This window comes from Scyliorhinus canicula, chromosome 9 (assembly GCF_902713615.1).
Source record: "Scyliorhinus canicula chromosome 9, sScyCan1.1, whole genome shotgun sequence".
Classification (NCBI taxonomy): Eukaryota; Metazoa; Chordata; class Chondrichthyes; order Carcharhiniformes; family Scyliorhinidae; genus Scyliorhinus; species Scyliorhinus canicula.
The window spans coordinates 93,232,189-93,248,673 of NC_052154.1; the positions used below are offsets into that span (position 1 = coordinate 93,232,189).

At 44.1% G+C, this 16,485-nt stretch overlaps 1 protein-coding gene across 1 annotated transcript in view; it reads left to right on the top strand.

Moving 5' to 3' along the window:
- The first annotated feature begins 523 nt into the window (after positions 1 to 523).
- The window catches only part of LOC119970908 (septin-7-like), a 95,149-nt gene continuing 79,187 nt past the window's right edge, over positions 524 to 16,485 (top strand). Inside the window, exons 1-2 of the mRNA XM_038806017.1 lie at positions 524 to 550; positions 2,786 to 2,888. Of these exons, the coding sequence (XP_038661945.1) occupies positions 524 to 550; positions 2,786 to 2,888 (130 nt within the window). The remainder of the gene's footprint in view (positions 551 to 2,785; positions 2,889 to 16,485) is intronic.

Sequence of the window (16,485 nt, forward strand, 5' to 3'; positions counted from 1 at the left end):
GCACCCCTTCTGCCACGAGTCCTGCCAGCATCGTTGAGACCTACCTCGTGGCACCCACACATTCCACTCCTTCAGGCAGGCCCACTGTTTGCAGGTTCTGCCTTCTCGAGGCATTCTCCTGCTCCTCCATCTTTGCCTTCAACATTTTACAGAGTCTCCTAGGAGCCCCTCCTCCAGAGTCCCCATACGATCGCTGTTGTCCGAGATCACTCCTTCGATCTCCCAAATCTGTGACCCCTGCACCTCCCAACACTTCTCTACCCGTTCCAAAGAACTCTTCAGGGGTGCCACAGCTTCTTCAATGCCTTTGCTCGATCCTCACGCATTTCTTTCCTCAGCTGCTAGAATTCCGCCTTAATAAACGACATAGCTGTGAAGGTATGAGTTGCAATTTGGTTGTGGTGGATTGGTAAGCTATATTAATGATAGACATCTTTAATTAACATTTAAAGAATTAATACATGGTTTACAACAAAAATACATTTGTTTGACGCAAAAACCCAGCAGGAAAAGTAATCTAAGCATGGTTAACAAGAAGTTCGATTGTATGGTATCCAAGAAAGAGTTGTAAAGTTGCCAAAGGAAAGAGTAAGCTTGAGGATTGGGAACATTTTAGAATTCAGAAAAGCAAAACTGATAAATAGTAAATCTAAGCCTAAAAAAGCCTAACAAGAAGCCAAGACATACTGTAAAAGATGCTGTTGGCATTTTAAAAAGGAAAAGATTAGCGAAGACAAATGTGGGCGCTCAGGCTGTGAAAGAATGTATAATTGGGAATAAGGAAATGGTAGAGAAACTGAAATACTTTTTGTCAGTCTTCATGGAGGAAGAGTCTAAAAATCTCAACAATAATAATCTTTATTATTATCACAAGTAGGCTTATAACACTGCAATGAAGTTACTGTGATAAGCCCCTAGTCGCCACATTCTGGTGCCTGTTCTGGTATACTGAAGAGAGAATTCAGAATGTCCAATTCACCTAACAAACACGTCTTTCAGGACTTGTGGGAGGCAACAGGAGCACCCAGAGGAAACCCATGTAGACACGGGGAGAACGCGCAGACTCCTCACAAACAGTGACCCAAGCGGGACCTGGGACCCCGGCGCTGTGAAGCAACATTGTGCTACCCTGCCGCCCTATTGGACTACTAGAGAACTAAGGGATGAGGAATTGAAAAAAATTAGTCTTCGTAAAGAAGTAGCATTGGAGAAATGAATGGGACTGGAAATTAATAAATCCCCTCGACCTGATGATCTACCTCCCAAACTGTTGAAAGAGGTGTCTGTGTTGATAGTGAATTGAGCATTGATGACAATCTTCCAAAATTCTATAGATTCTGTAATGGTTCCTGCAGATTGGAAGTTGGAAAATGTAACCCCATCACTAAGGAAAGGAGGGCGAGATAAAACGGGAAATTACAGACCTGTTGGCCTGACACTAGGAGGAAAATGATAGAATCTATTGGATTGGATTTTGTTTATTGTAACGTGTACCGAGGTACTGTGAAAAGTATTTTTCTACGAGCAGCTTAATAGATCATTAAGTACATGAAAAGAAAAGAAAATACATAATAGGGCAACACAAGGTACACAATGTAACTACATAACACCGGCATAGGGTGAAGCATACAGGGGTGTAGTGAATAAGCTGGGTGGGAGGGGTCTCTGATTATGCTGCCCGCTTTCCCCAGGCGGGGAAATCTATAATCTATTATAAAGGATGCGATAACTGTACAATTAGAAAGTACAGAGAAGGGTGGCAAGGTAGCATTGCTGCCCCCTCACGGCACCGAGCTCCCAGGTTTGATTCCGGCCGTGGGTCACTGTCGGTGTGTGGAGTTTGCACGTTCTACCGTGTCTGTGTGGGTCTCGCCCCACAACCCAAAAGATGTGCAGGATAGGTGGATTGGCCATGCTAAAATTGCCCCTTAATTGGGGGCAAAAGAATTTGAGTACCGTAGTAAAGATGCCTTGCTGTAATTGTTAAGAGGCCTGGTGAGACCGCACCTGGACTATCATGTATAATCTTTTTATCTTCTTGCCTATGGAAGGATATACTTGCCATCATGGGAGTGCAATGATTTCTCAGGTGGTGGGATTGTCCAAGAGCAGAAATTGGGGATACTGGCCCTGTATCTCAGAATTAAAATAATGAGAAGTGATCTCATGTTGGACAGATTTGGAGATATTAAAGATAGCAAGGGATATCGGGAGAGTGCAGGAAAACAGCATTAAGCTGGATCTCTAGTTGACATCGGATAGAGGGACTGAATACTATCTTTCTCCCATTTCCTACACCCCTACTGTACCCCAGTGTTACACAGTGAGAGACCTGTCCCCACTGGTACTGTACCCCAGTGTTATACAATGAGGGACCCATCCCCACCAGTACTATACACAAATATTGTGCAAGACAGACCTGTCCACATCAGTACGTTTCCCCAGTGTTATACAGTGAGGGATCTGTCGCCACCAGCATCGCACCCCAGCATTCTATAGTGAAATATAAGAGACCTCTCCCCAACAGTATTGTATTATGATGTGGAGATGCCGGCGTTGGACTGGGGTGAGCACAGTAAGAAGTCTTACAACACCAGGTTAAAGTTCGGACTTTAACCTGGTGTTGTAAGACTTCTTCAGTATTGTATTATGCAGTGAGATTTTATAGTAAGGCCTGTCCCCACGAGTACTGTACCCCAGTGTTATACAGTGAGAAATCCAGAGTCACCAGTGTTGTGGCTAAAATGGATTCCTGGTCTGAATTTGTCTTTTTGTTTATTTACAGCATGCCCGTTCCCTCGAAGGATATGTGGGATTTGCAAACCTCCCTAATCAAGTATACCGCAAGTCAGTGAAACGTGGATTTGAGTTCACACTAATGGTTGTGGGTGAGTCTTGGTGTGTAAATTGAGAATTTAAAGCCCTTTGCTACATCCTGTGAAGACAAATGTTGAACGGTGGTGTTAACATATAACTAACTGTTATTATCCAAGACCACACACCCCCATATTCTTCGTAAGATCCAGTCAGGGGCCAATAATGTTTTATTATGATCTAGCAGTTGGTAAGTGCCGTATGAGCCAAATAACCAAAAAGGGAAACTAGACAAGCAATCACAACTATTTTCTATTTGTATTTACCATGTGAAAATATGTGTACTGAATTCAGGAGCCACAAATTCCAGTAACGCTTTTAAAATATTTATTAAAAGGAAAGAAAACTTACACACAAGATTACATTTACAGTTAAAAATTAGACTTCTAGAACATCATTTGCTCAACTGATTCTTACTTTTCACAATTAAACTGCCGTTTAGGCAACAGTCCATATATAAACTTAAACTATTTCAAAGAAAATCCAGTAACATTACTACAAGACATAACGCGCTTTTGCTGTTGGGGAAGAATTTCACGGGGCTCACTCGATTGTGGAAATCTAAAGCTTTAAACAAAACTCTGCTTTCTGGAATAACCGGGTATTTTCTTGGGTGACTGAAGGTTGCTCCACTTCTTCCGAGTTCTCTCCCAGCACAGCACTCTCATTGGGGGACCTTACATGGGCATACTTAGTATAGCTTCCAAACTGTCTTTAAATGTTTCTTCCTCCTTCATCTTTTCTCAATTGTCCCTATCTTTCTTTGGACTTCATCTTTCCCAGAATGTAGAAACCTTTCATGTTCTTCTTTTCGGGTAAAATAAAATTGAATAACTTTGCCTTATTTATTATGACCTTTTCTTAAGTTGTAAACTTCTTCATAAGTCCCTTTGAAATTCAACAGCTAAAAATCCAAATCCTCAGTTACCTCCGAATGCAAATTTCAACCTATATTGTGTTTACAGGTAGAACATCCAATTTGCCATATTCGTTTGAAGTGCCTGCCTTTACTCTTAACCCCTTTGATATTTTCAACTTGTAGACAACCTGTTTTCAGTTTACACGTCTTACACACACGCCCACACACGCCTGCTTTTGATCAGAAAACTGAAAGGGTTTGGAGTGAGTCGAGATGTTTTTGAGAAGGTATGCAAAGGTCTGCTGGAGACCATTTTAACATTCAACATGAAACTCTGGTCTGGTAACCTGTGTGTGAAATGCAAAACCAAGTTGGCCAAAATTTTCCATATTACAGGTAAAAGCATTGATAGACAGTAGTCACAGCTCAATAATTTATTTAATAACGCAGTTAATGGGCAGCACGGTAGCATTGTGGATAGCACAATAGCTTCACAGCTCTAGGGTCCCAGGTTTGATTCCGGCTTGGGTCACTGTCTGTCTGTGCGGAGTCTGCACATCCTCCCCGTGTGTGCGTGGGTTTCCTCCGGGTGCTCCAGTTTCCTCCCACAGTCCAAAGATGTGCAGGTTATGTGGATTGGCCATGATAAATTGCCCTTAGTGTCCAAAATTGCCCTTAGTGTTGGGTGGGGTTACTGGGTTATGGGGATAGGGTGGAGGTGTTAACCTTGGGTAGGGTGCTCTTTCCAGGAGCCGGTGCAGACTCGATGGGCCGAATGGCCTCCTTCTGCACTGTAAATTCTATAATTCTATAATTAAGAGGAATGCTCAGGCCATCATTGATGAGCCCTATCACTTTATGTCATCAATTTTAATCAATGCCCAATCCTATGAAAAATCTATTTGGGATCTATTGCTCTCAGTGCCATAAGCTTACTGAATTGCATTATGTGAATTTAACTTGCTGTTTTTATTAATTTAAACTGCAGTAAGTGGTTTAATGCCAGAGTGCAACGTGTTATGTTTTTATGTTTGTGTGGTATGAATGTATGTTTTATGTGCAGAAATGTAGGGATGTAATGTAGGTATAAAGGAAATATTTATTGTTTTTAACTAATGACTATGATTATATCTTATCCTGGTGGTGAAGCCAAAGACAAATTTCTACTTCAAACAATACAGTTTTATTCTATTCTATACCAACGTAGAGCCTAAAAATATTTAAGAAATGACATTTTTTTCGCAGTTCAAAGTAGACAAGTTTGAGATTCAAGACACTTGCTCGGTAGGTAAAACCACAAGATTACACAGGTTTTGAACAAACAAAATTAAACTTTGCTGTACAAGGTCACTAAGATAAAACAATTTACAATATCTAATATGAGGCACAGATGAATTTACAGGCAAACTGTGGTCAAATACCCCACACTGCGCAATAAATGGCAGATGCAAGAAGGCATACAGCATGCTTGCCTTCATCGGACGGGGTATTAAGTACAAGAGTAGGCAGGTCATGTTACAGTTGTATAGGACCTTGGTTAGGCCACATTTGGAATACTGCGTGCAGTTCTGGTCGCCACATTACCAGAAGGATGTGGATGATTTGGAGAGGGTGCAGAGGAGGTTCACCAGGATGTTGCCTGGTATGGAGGGTGCTAGCTATGAAGAAAGGTTGAGTAGATTAGGATTGTTTTCGTTGGAAAGACGGAGGTTGAGGGGGGGACCTGATTGAGGTCTACAAAATTATGAGGTATGGACAGGGTGGATAGCAACAAGCTTTTTCCAAGAGTGGGGGTGTCAGTTACAAGGGGTCATGATTTCAAGGTGAGAGGGGGAAAGTTTAAGGGAGATGTGCGTGGAAAGTCTTTTACGCAGAGGGTGGTGGGTGCCTGGAACGCTTTGCCAGCGAAGGTGGTAGAGGCGGTCACGAAGCATCATTTTAGAGGCATCTAGACAGGTATATGAACGGGCGGCAACAGAGGGAAGTAGACCTTGGAAAATAGGAGACAGGTTTAGATAAAGGATCTGGATCGACGCTGGGAGGGCCGAAGGGCCTGTTCCTGTGCTGTAATTTTCTTTGTTCTTTTGTTCTTTGAGACAGATGTCTCAACAATCAGATGTCAGTAAAAACTGAGCCACCCAATACCACTGAAACTCTATCCCTCCCATGAGGACTTCCTGTGTTCACCTTTGAAGATTTTACCTGGAATTCTCTCCAAATGTCACTCCAACTTGGACAGCTTCAACTATGGTTCACCTCACAGGGTTTCAATCTCGCCTCCTGAGATTCTATTCTCCTGGATTATCGAGTTTTCACTCGAGCACTAACTCACAAGCACAACTTCAGCACTTTGGCTGCACCGAGCAGAATACTGCTGCTCTAAAGGGGTACTTTCACTCCAGTAGCCCACGGTAAGGATTCGCTAACCTTATCCTACCTCCTTGTTTTTATAGGGCTTTTCCTGATCCCTCTTCACATTAAATCTGCTAGCCCCTGCCATTTCCTGTTTGGAACCTCTTTCTCTGCTGCTCTTTGAACTTAACTGGATCTTCTTCCTGTTTCTGTTCCATCTGGAACTTCTCTTTTGGGACATACCCTGTCCTGTGCATGGGATACTTGTCAGTAATGGCACTCTGCTCCTGGTCATGTGACGTGCATGCACAGACGCAGTGGACCCAAGCAACTTGGAAATGCAATTTTGTGCATGCATAGCCTACTCTCGTCTGTACGCGCGTGGAAGGAACCACTGAAGTCTGTCAACACTTGGGAGTTCCCGACCTGTGCTCTCGTGAAGATGATGAGTTAATTTTCATAATAAGATGGTCAGGGAGATTGGGTAGATTGGGGATCCTCAGGGTGATGAGATCGGGTTGCTGGGGTTAGGGGGTGTCCGTGGGAGAGGTGTCACTGGAAATTGGGCAGGGTTGGGGGGTCACTGGGAAATGGGACGGGGTTGGGGGGTCACTGGGAAATGCGGGGGTGTTGGAGGCCACTGGGAAAGGGATGAACAAGATGACCCACTTAAGCACTCAGTCCACCCTATTGCCATAACCTCCAAACCTTTTAGGTTACCAAGGGCAAAAACAGCGAGCATCTGTTTTCTCTTTATGGATGTGTTTGACCTACTCCATGTTTGGTAGCTATCTGCAAGTGGCTTTTCATCTGTGAATCATTGAGCAGTTAGCTGAGGTAGCTGTGATCCCAATGGTATTTGTTTGTGTGCTGTGTACTCTAATGATTTAATGGTGTATGTCTGCAGATTTTCTGCTGTATATTTTTTCTAGATATTTGACTTTCCTTCAAAAGTCCGGTCTCTCCTGATTTGCTTATCTTTCTGCACTCTCACCTTTCTTTTCCTTCACTCTCTCTTTTCAATGGAAATTGATGGGGGGGGGGGGGGGGTTCAGTTTTTATATACATATGTCATGCGCCTGTGTATTTTTTCCATCTTTAATGGGATGTGGGCATCGCTGACTCGGCCAGCATTTGTTGCCCATCCCTAATTGCCCTTGAGAAGATGGTGGTGAGCTACCTTTTTTGAACCACTGCAGTTCGTGTCCTGCAGCTACACCCACCGTGCTGCAAAGGAGGGAGTTCCAGGAATTTGGACCCAACAACAATGAAATTACAGTGATCTATTTCCAAGCCTGGATTGTGAGTAACATGGAGGTAAACTTCCAGGTAATGCTGTTCCCATGCACCTTGTCCTTCTAGGTGAAAAAGGTCATGTGTTTGAAAGGTATTACCGAAGGAGCCTTGGTGAGTTCCTGTAGTGCATCTTGAGGGGGTAAGCTCTGTGTTGGTGCCACTTTCTCTGAGGCAATTAGGAATGGGCAGCCAGTGATGCCCGCGTCCCCAGAATGAATTTTAAAAAAAAGTCAAAGTCTGAAAATTGTCCAGGTCTTGCTGCATTTGGACATGGACTGTTTCAGTGTCTGAGGAGTTTCAAATGGTGCTGAACATTGTGCAGTCATTAGTGAACATTCCCAATTTGGAAGGAGGGTCAGAAATGAGGCAGCCAAAGATGTTTGGGCCTAGCACATTACCCTGAGGAACTCCTGCAGTGATATTCTGCCGCTGAGATCACTAACCTCCAACAACCACAACCATCTTCTTTTGTGCCAGGTATGACCGACCGGCAGAGGGTTTTCCCCGATTCCTATAAACTTCAGTTTTCCTGGAACACCTTGATGCCATATTCGGTCAAATGCTGCCTTGATAACAAGGGCAGTCACCCTCATTTCACCTCTAGAGTTCAGCTCTTTGAACCAAGGCTGCAATAAGGTCTACAGATGTAATCCTGTCAGAACCCAAACTGAGCAGGTACTATCTTCTCTCCAGCCGTAACTAGAAAAACAGATGGGTTTGCATTTACGTAACATCTTTCAGCCACTTCAAGACTTTCAAAAGCACTTTATAGCCAATGAAGTATTATTGAAGCGTTGTCAAAGTTATAATGTTTGAAACCGGGCAGGCAATTTGGACACAATAATATGCTATGCAATAATATCCTTTTCTTAAAGCAGGTCCTGTGGGTCAGGATCTCCAGCAATGGTAGCCATGGATCGCGGACTGAGTTTTGAAAGCTGCGAGACCCCTTTCAAGTATTCATGTTCTATTAGGCATGGCTACATGGTCTGTTCTCAGAGACCTGGTTCCTGGGATGGCAGGATTGACGTATGATAGAGATAGATAGAGATGTTGTGCCGAACTTTTGTCCTAGGTTAATCATAGAAGTTTGGACACTAAGGGCAATTTATCATGGCCAATCCACCCAACCTGCACATCTTTGGACTGTGGGAGGAAACCGGAGTACCCGGAGGAAACCCACGCACACGCGGGGAGGATGTGCAGACTCCACACAGACAGTGACCCAAGTCGAAATCGAACTTGGGACCCTGGAGCTGTGAAGCAATTGTGCTATCCACAATGCTACCATGCTGCCCTTAAGAACAAATTAATCTACACTCCATTATTCTACCCTAATCCATGTACCTATCCAATAGCCGCTTGAAGGTCCTTAACGTTTCCGACTCAACTACTTCCACAGGCAGTGCATTCCATGCCCGCACTACTCTCTGGGTAAAGAACCTACCTCTGACATTCCCTCTATATCTTCCACCATTTATCTTAAATTTATGTCCCCTTGTAATGGTGTGTTCCACCCGGGGAAAAAGTCTCTGACTGTCTACTCTATCTATTTGGGGCAGCACGGTAGCATGGTGGTTAGCATAAATGCTTCACAGTTCCAGGGTCCCAGGTTCGATTCCCGGCTGGGTCACTACTTTACCTTCATCCACATGCTTGGTCACCTCCTCAAAGAAGTCAATAAGACTTGTAAGGCAAGACCTACCCCTCACAAATCCATGCTGACTATCCCTAATCAAGCAGTGTCTTTCCAGATGCTCAGAAATTCTATCCCTCAGTGCCCTTTCCATTACTTTGCCTACCACCGAAGTAAGACTAACTGGCCTGTAATTCCCAGGGTTATCCCTATTCCCTTTTTTGAACAGGGGCACGACATTCGCCACTCTCCAATCCTCTGGTACCACCCCTGTTGACAGCAAGGACGAAAAGATCATTGCCAACGGCTCTGCAATTTCATTTCTTGCTTCCCATAGAATCCTTGGATATATCCCGTCAGACCTGGGGGACTTGTCTATCCTCAAGTTTTTCAAAACGCCCAACACACCTTCCTTCCTGACAAGTATCTCCTCGAGCTTATCAGTCTGTTTCACACTGTCCTCTCCAACAATATGGCCCCTCTCATTTGTAAATACTGAAGAAAAATACTTGTTCAAGACCTCTCCTATCTCTTCAGACTCCATACACAATCTCCCGCTACTGTCCTTGATCGGACCTACCCTCGCTCTAGTCATTCTCATATTTCTCACATATGTGTAAAAGGCCTTGGGGTTTTCCTTGATCCTACGCGCCAAAGATTTTTCATGCCCTCTCTTAGCTCTCCTAATCCCTTTCTTTAGTTCCCTCCTGGCTATCTTGTATCCCTCCAGCGCCCTGCCTGAACCTTGTTTCTTCAGCCTTACATAAGTCTCCTTCTTCCTCTTAAAAGACATTCAACCTCTCCTTGCCAACCATGGTTCCCTCACTCGACCATCTCTTCCCTGCCTGACAGGGACATACATATCAAAGACACGCAGTACCTGTTCCTTGAACAAGTTCCACATTTCACTTGTGTCCTTCCCTGACAGCCTATGTTCCCAACTTCTGCACTTCAATTCTTGTCTGACAGCATTGTATTCACCCTTCCCCCCCCAATTGTAAACCTTGCCCTGTTGCATGCACCTATCCCTCTCCATAACTAAAGTGAAAGTCACAGAATTGTGGTCACTACCTCCAAAATGCTCCCCCACTAACAAATCTATCACCTGCCCTGGTTCGTTACCAAGTACTAAATCCAATATGGCCTCCCCTCTGGTCGGACAATCTACATAGTGTGTTAGAAAAGCTTCCTGGACACACTGCACAAACACTACCCCATCCAAACTATTTGATCTAAAGAGTTTCCGCTCAATGTTTGGGAAGTTGAAGTCACCCATGACTACTACCCTGTGACTTCTGCACCTTTCCAAAATCTGTTTCCCAATCTGTTCCTCCACATCTCTTCTATAGGGGGGCCTATAGAAAACTTCCAACAAGGTGACTGCTCCTTTCCTATTACTGACTTCAACCCATATTACCTCCGTAGGCAGATCCCCCTCGAACTACCTTTCTGCAGCTGTTATACTATCTCTAATTAACAATGCCACCCCCCACCTCTTTTGCCATCCTCCCTAATCTTGTTGAAACATCTATAACCAGGGACCTCCAACAACCATTTGTGCCCCTCTTCTATCCAAGTTTCCGTGATGGCCACCACATCGTAGTCCCAAGTACCGATCCATGCCTTAAGTTCACCCACCTTATTCCTGATGCTTCTTGCATTAAAGTATACACACTTCAACCCATCTCCTTGCCTGCAAGTACTCTCCTTTGTCAGTGTTACCTTCCCCACTGCATCACTACGTGCTTTGGCGTCCTGAATATCGGCTTCCTTAGTTGCTGGACTACAAATCCAGTTCCCATTCCCCTGCCAAATTAGTTTAAACCCTTATGAGGAGAGGTTGGGTCCACTGGCCCTGTATTCACTGGAATTTAGAAGAATGAGAGGATATCTAATTGAAGCATAACATTCTGACAGGGCTGGGCAGACTACACGCAGGGGTGTTGTTTCCCCTGGTTGAGGGAGGGTCTAGAACAAAGTCACAGTCCCAGGATACAGGGTAAGCCATTTAGAATTGAGATGAGAGGGTGGTGAACCTGTTGAATGTGGAAGCCAAGTCACTGAATATATTTCAGAAGGAAATAGATTTCTTGACTCTAAAGGTGTCAAGGGTGTGTGGAAAGTGCAGGAGTACAGCATTGACACAGAGGATCAGTCATGATCATGTTGAATGACAGCTGGCTATTTTCTATGTTTGTGTTGCTAATGTGGCCTTTGAAAAGGTAGATCTTTACTTTCTTTAATAGATTCTCAACCTCTCCAATCCTCCAATATTTACTCCTGGCCACACAAAGTCTGAAGCATTAAAATGAGGTCACGTTGGGAATATGAAGGTGCCAATTAGTCTTTCATCTCCCTTCCTTTTTACACTTCTGAATATATTTACTAATGTTTCTCATCATTTCCTTTTGTATTTTCCCCCATTACTTATTGTTCCTGTCCAGAACTCTTGCATTATCCATGGGTCTCTTTACCACTGATTGGAAACATTTAAGCCATTCTATAGTATCCCCTGCTTTTGGCCTTTTGATTTTCGAACTAGTTAATTTAGGCACAGTCCCTTTTCTTCACTCCTCAATGGCATCGTTTCCTGCCCAGCTCTTTCCCTAGACTCCTCAACTGACACTAGCACGGGGCAGGGTGGCGTTTTACCCTCGGGCGTGAGGGCAGTGGTTTGCCAGCAACTTAATAAAAGCAAGATATTGTGGATGCTGGAAATCTCAAATAAAAGCAGTGCTGGAAATACTCTAAATGTAAGAAATTATTATTTTATATTTGTTTCAGTAATGTTATTTGAAAAATGGGTTAAAATGCAGCCAGTATGTCTTCAAAATCTGTGATTATGGGATCGTAAAAGTACATGTTCCGCATAGATTTGAGAAGCAATTTTGTTTACAGATAGGTGGCGAATATTTTTTCATTTGGGAATATTGTTTTGGCTTAGAGGACCCAGGGGTATAGATAATTTGCGAGAAATTGTATTTGGTCCTGGCTAACCAGCTCATGGGATAGTGGGAGGAGACAGAAAAATGCCTTATTTGTTGTGTGCAGGTGACTTAATTAAGGGGTAGCTTCCCGTAGGATTTTAGTGTCCCAAGAAGTGTCTTTTCAGTTTGCTCCTGAAAGGTTCTCTACAGAGAGAAGCAAGTAAACCTGACTGTTGACTTTATTTACAAGTGGTAGTTGAACTATATTAGTTTGCTTAATTGGAATATATAGCGGCAGGTGTTGGGATTAAGTTAAGGTTTTTCCTTTTACTTAAGAACTATTGTAACTGTTAACTGTAAAGCTATTTCGCTAATGTGGTTAATTTCTTTTTAAATTAAAGTTTGTTTTAACGCAAAAGATACCTAGTGGTCAGTGTTATCACTCCTGGGCTAATTTTGCCTCAGTGTTTCAAATTGTTGGGTTCTCATCCGGGATCCTAACACGGCATCAGTAGAAAGAAAAACAGAGGTAACATTTTGAGTTGACTATGACCTCTTCAGAACTGAAGGAAGGTGGGAATGTGATGGTTTTAATGCTGCTGAAACTGGTGAGGTGGGGAATAAACAAAAGGGAAGGTCTAGGATTGGCTAGAGGGTGGCAGAGATTAAAGTACAGAAATGTCACTGAGTTAAAGGCAAAGCGACTGGTATAATGGCCAATAAGTGAATAAATCATTTGACTAGAGTGTTGTCCCAACAGAAGTGAATTAACCAATAATTTGTGTGTTTTCCTGAGATCGCTGACTGCTGCAATGAGTTACAGGCACCAGATTTATACGTAAAACATTAATAAACTGACAGGGCAAAGTTGCACTATGTGGAATGGGTTAAAGTGTGTCTGTTTCAATGCAAGGAGTGTCAGGAATAAGGGAGATGAACTGAGCATGAATCAGTACTTGGAACTACGATGCTGTGGCCATTACGGAGACATGGATTTCACAGGGGCAGGAATGGTTGTTAGATGTTCCGGGGTTTAGATGTTTTCAGAAGAATAGGGGAGGAGGTAAAAGAGGAGGGGGTGTGGCACTGGTTAATTAGAGAGTGCATCACAGTTGCAGAAAAGGAGGTAGTTGAGTAGGGTTTGTCCACTGAGTCAGTATGGGTGGAAGTCAGAAAGAAGAAAAGAGCAGTCACTTCATTGGGAGTTTTCTATTGACCCCCCCAGCAGAGAGATAGAGGAACAGATTGGGCGGCAGATCTTGGAAAGGTGCAGAAGTAACAGAGTTGTTGTCATGGGTGACTTCAACTTCCCTAATATTGACTGGAACCTCTTTAGTGCAAATGGTTTGGATGGAGCAGATTTTGTCAGGCGTGTACAGGAAGGATTCCTGACTCAATATGTAGATAGGCCGACTAGTGATCCTGTCTTGAGTTAATCAGATTATTTGAGACATCTTTCCTTTACAGTTGCTTCAGTTTTAGTAGCCGATTAATTCCTAGTCCTGCCGACTTGCTAAGCTGCTCTGGTGCCCTGGGAATTTGAAACTATTCCTACAACATTATCCCTCTGGTCACAGGTTGATGTATCCTTGGCAGTATACTTCAGTCTCACCTTAAAATTAGTATTAGTATCTCCAACCATCACCATCGTAATGGTAACCATAGTAACCATCACCTTCCTTTTCAGAAGCTTCATCACTGGTATTGATATCTTTCCCAGTATCAGTGATTGATGCTCACTGATTTGTTAAGAGGTCTGTCTCCCTCGTTTTTAACAAGTGCTTTTATTGCAATTGTTCATTAACTCCAGTGCCTATGTTTAGTTAACTGTCTACCTTTATTGCATGTCCACCTGAGAATTAAAGAATTATAGAATTTACAGTGCAGAAGGAGGCCATTCGGCCCATCGAGTCTGCACTGGCCCTTGGAAAGAGCACCCTACCTATCCCCACACCTCCACCCTATCCCCACACCTCCACCCTATCCCCACACCTCCACCCTATCCCCGCACCTCCACCCTATCCCCGCACCTCCACCCTATCCCCGCACCTCCACCCTATCCCCACACCTCCACCCTATCCCCACACCTCCACCCTATCCCCACACCTCCACCCTATCCCCACACCTCCACCCTATCCCCACACCTCCACCCTATCCCCACACCTCCACCCAACCTTTTTTCAACACTAAGGGGCAATTTAGCATGACCAATCCATCTACCTGCACATCTTTGGACTGTGGGAGGAAATCAGAGCACCCGGAGGAAATCCACTTAGACACAGGGAGAACATGCAGACTCCGCATAGACAATGACCCAGTGGGGGATCGAACCTGGGACCCTGGCGCTGTGAAGCCACAGTGCTATCCACTTGTGCTACCGTGCTGCCCCACGGAGAAACAGCAGTGCTAACCATTGTAACACCGTGCCGCTCCCAGTTTGCACCATCAGTTCGTCTCGATGACCCAAGCCGAGAATCAAACCTGGGACCCTAGAGCTGTGAAGCAACTGTGCTAACCACTGTGCTACCATGCTGCCCAAGGAAAGGAGACTCAATTTATTATCTCATTAGGTCAATAGCAGCCAGACAGTGCTGCAGTCCTGGACGGGGAGTAACACAAAAGCAAAAATACTGTGGATGCTAGAAATCGTAAATATAATCCGGAAATGCTGGATAAAGTTAGCAAGTCTGGCAGTATCTGTGTGGAGAGAAATAGAGTTAAGGTTTCGATTCCGCGGCGCGGTAGCACAGTGGTTAGCACTGTTGCTTCACAGCCCCAGGGCCCCAGGTTTGATTCCCGGCTTGGGTCACTGAGTGGAGCCTGCTCGTCCCCCCGTCCCCCCCCCCGTGTCTGCGTGGGTTTCTCTGGGTTTCTCCCACAGTCCAATCATGTGCAGGTTAGGTGGATTGACTATGCTAAATTGCCCTTAGTGTCCAAAAAGGTTAGGTGGGGTTATGGAGATAGGGTGGAAGTGTGAGCTTATGTAGGGTGCTCTTTCCAAGAGCTGGTGCAGACTTGATGGGCCGAATGGCCTCCTTCTACACTAAATTCTATGCCTCTTCAGTGCTCTTTTCTGAGGTCTGGAGTGAAACGTGACCCCACAACCTTCTGGTTCAGGGATAAGAGTGTTACTAACTGTTCCGAGTGTGATAGTATAAGTTTAACCTGAAGCTACGGTAGGGCAGACCAAAGAGAAGTGAATCCGCACAAGCAACTTTGCAGTGACATTAAATCTTCCAGCCCGAGAGATGAATGGAGCTTTATTCTGTTCCACCTTCTCTCCACCCCACTCTCCAACTATGTAATCTATCACATTTCCCCCCTCTTCAGCTCTGAAGAAGAATCACAGACTCAAAACATTGTTCTGTTTCTCTCTCCATAGATGCTGTTGGACTTGCTGGGTTTATCCAGAATTTTCTGTTTTTATTTCTGATTCCGCAGTATTTTGTTTTCACTTATTCTGCAGAGTGGCCTCAATCTCCTCCATCAGCTGTTTCCAACCACCCACCCACCCCCTACCCTGGGCAGACAGCCTCCCTCAGTTTGGTGACATAAATCTTTCCAATTGAACATTCTTGCCTATTGCGGTATTGATGTGGCAGATTCCAGAAGCTTCTGGCACCTTGGGCTGATATCCATGGATCACAGTGATTGGCCAATATTAACACATACTTTCTGCAACAACCCCTGAGGGCTCACGTGCTCCGAATACCAAGCAAATAGATCCAATGAATGACTACTGTGCAAACACTGTGTATAATAAGGAGCTTGCTGCATATCACTGCCATGAACATAGACAGTAAACAGAGCAGCAGTCTCCGTTTATTAGAGAGATTTCCCCTGTGTGGCCTCCTGTCCTGTTTGTCTTCAATTCTGCCTTTTTTGTCCAGAAATCTACATTCTTTCTATTTGGCCAGAAGCAGTGTCTTGGAAACATCTATTGAAAAGGAAGTTGTGTCCTAATCCCAATAATACTGCAAGCAGTATTCTGTTCATCTGAGCAATATGTTTGTGGGTCTCACTGCTGTTTACTAAATCGTGTGGTACACAGGATTGACTGCCCCACTCACATTCGGGTCAGTCTGGAACTGTGTAAAGCAGAGAGCAGAAGAAGCAGCTAATCCTCATACATTATGCTGGGATGGAAAATAAGGACAGTCCAGGACAAGAAAAGTCCTGTCAAAATTCAACATCAACCAACTTGTATAATTTATACCATTAACAAATTGATCACTGCCACCTTATTGGCACATTATTTAAAACATCCCACTGTTGAGTTGAGAAATTATTTTGTGCATCTGTTTTAAACTTCCTTATTTCTTAATTTAAATCCTTCCCACTCATCAACCTGATTCACTTTGAAGCAATATCTGCCATTTTAGCCAGAAAATATTTGGTCGTGGCTTCCCTTCCCCTCAACTTGTACACAGCTACCACCCCATCCGTCCTGTTCCTCGTCTTACTGACCTCTCCAGACTCTGTTCGCACTTTGGACTGTGAGCTGACTGATGACCCATTCGATGAGGGCGTCGTTGACCTGG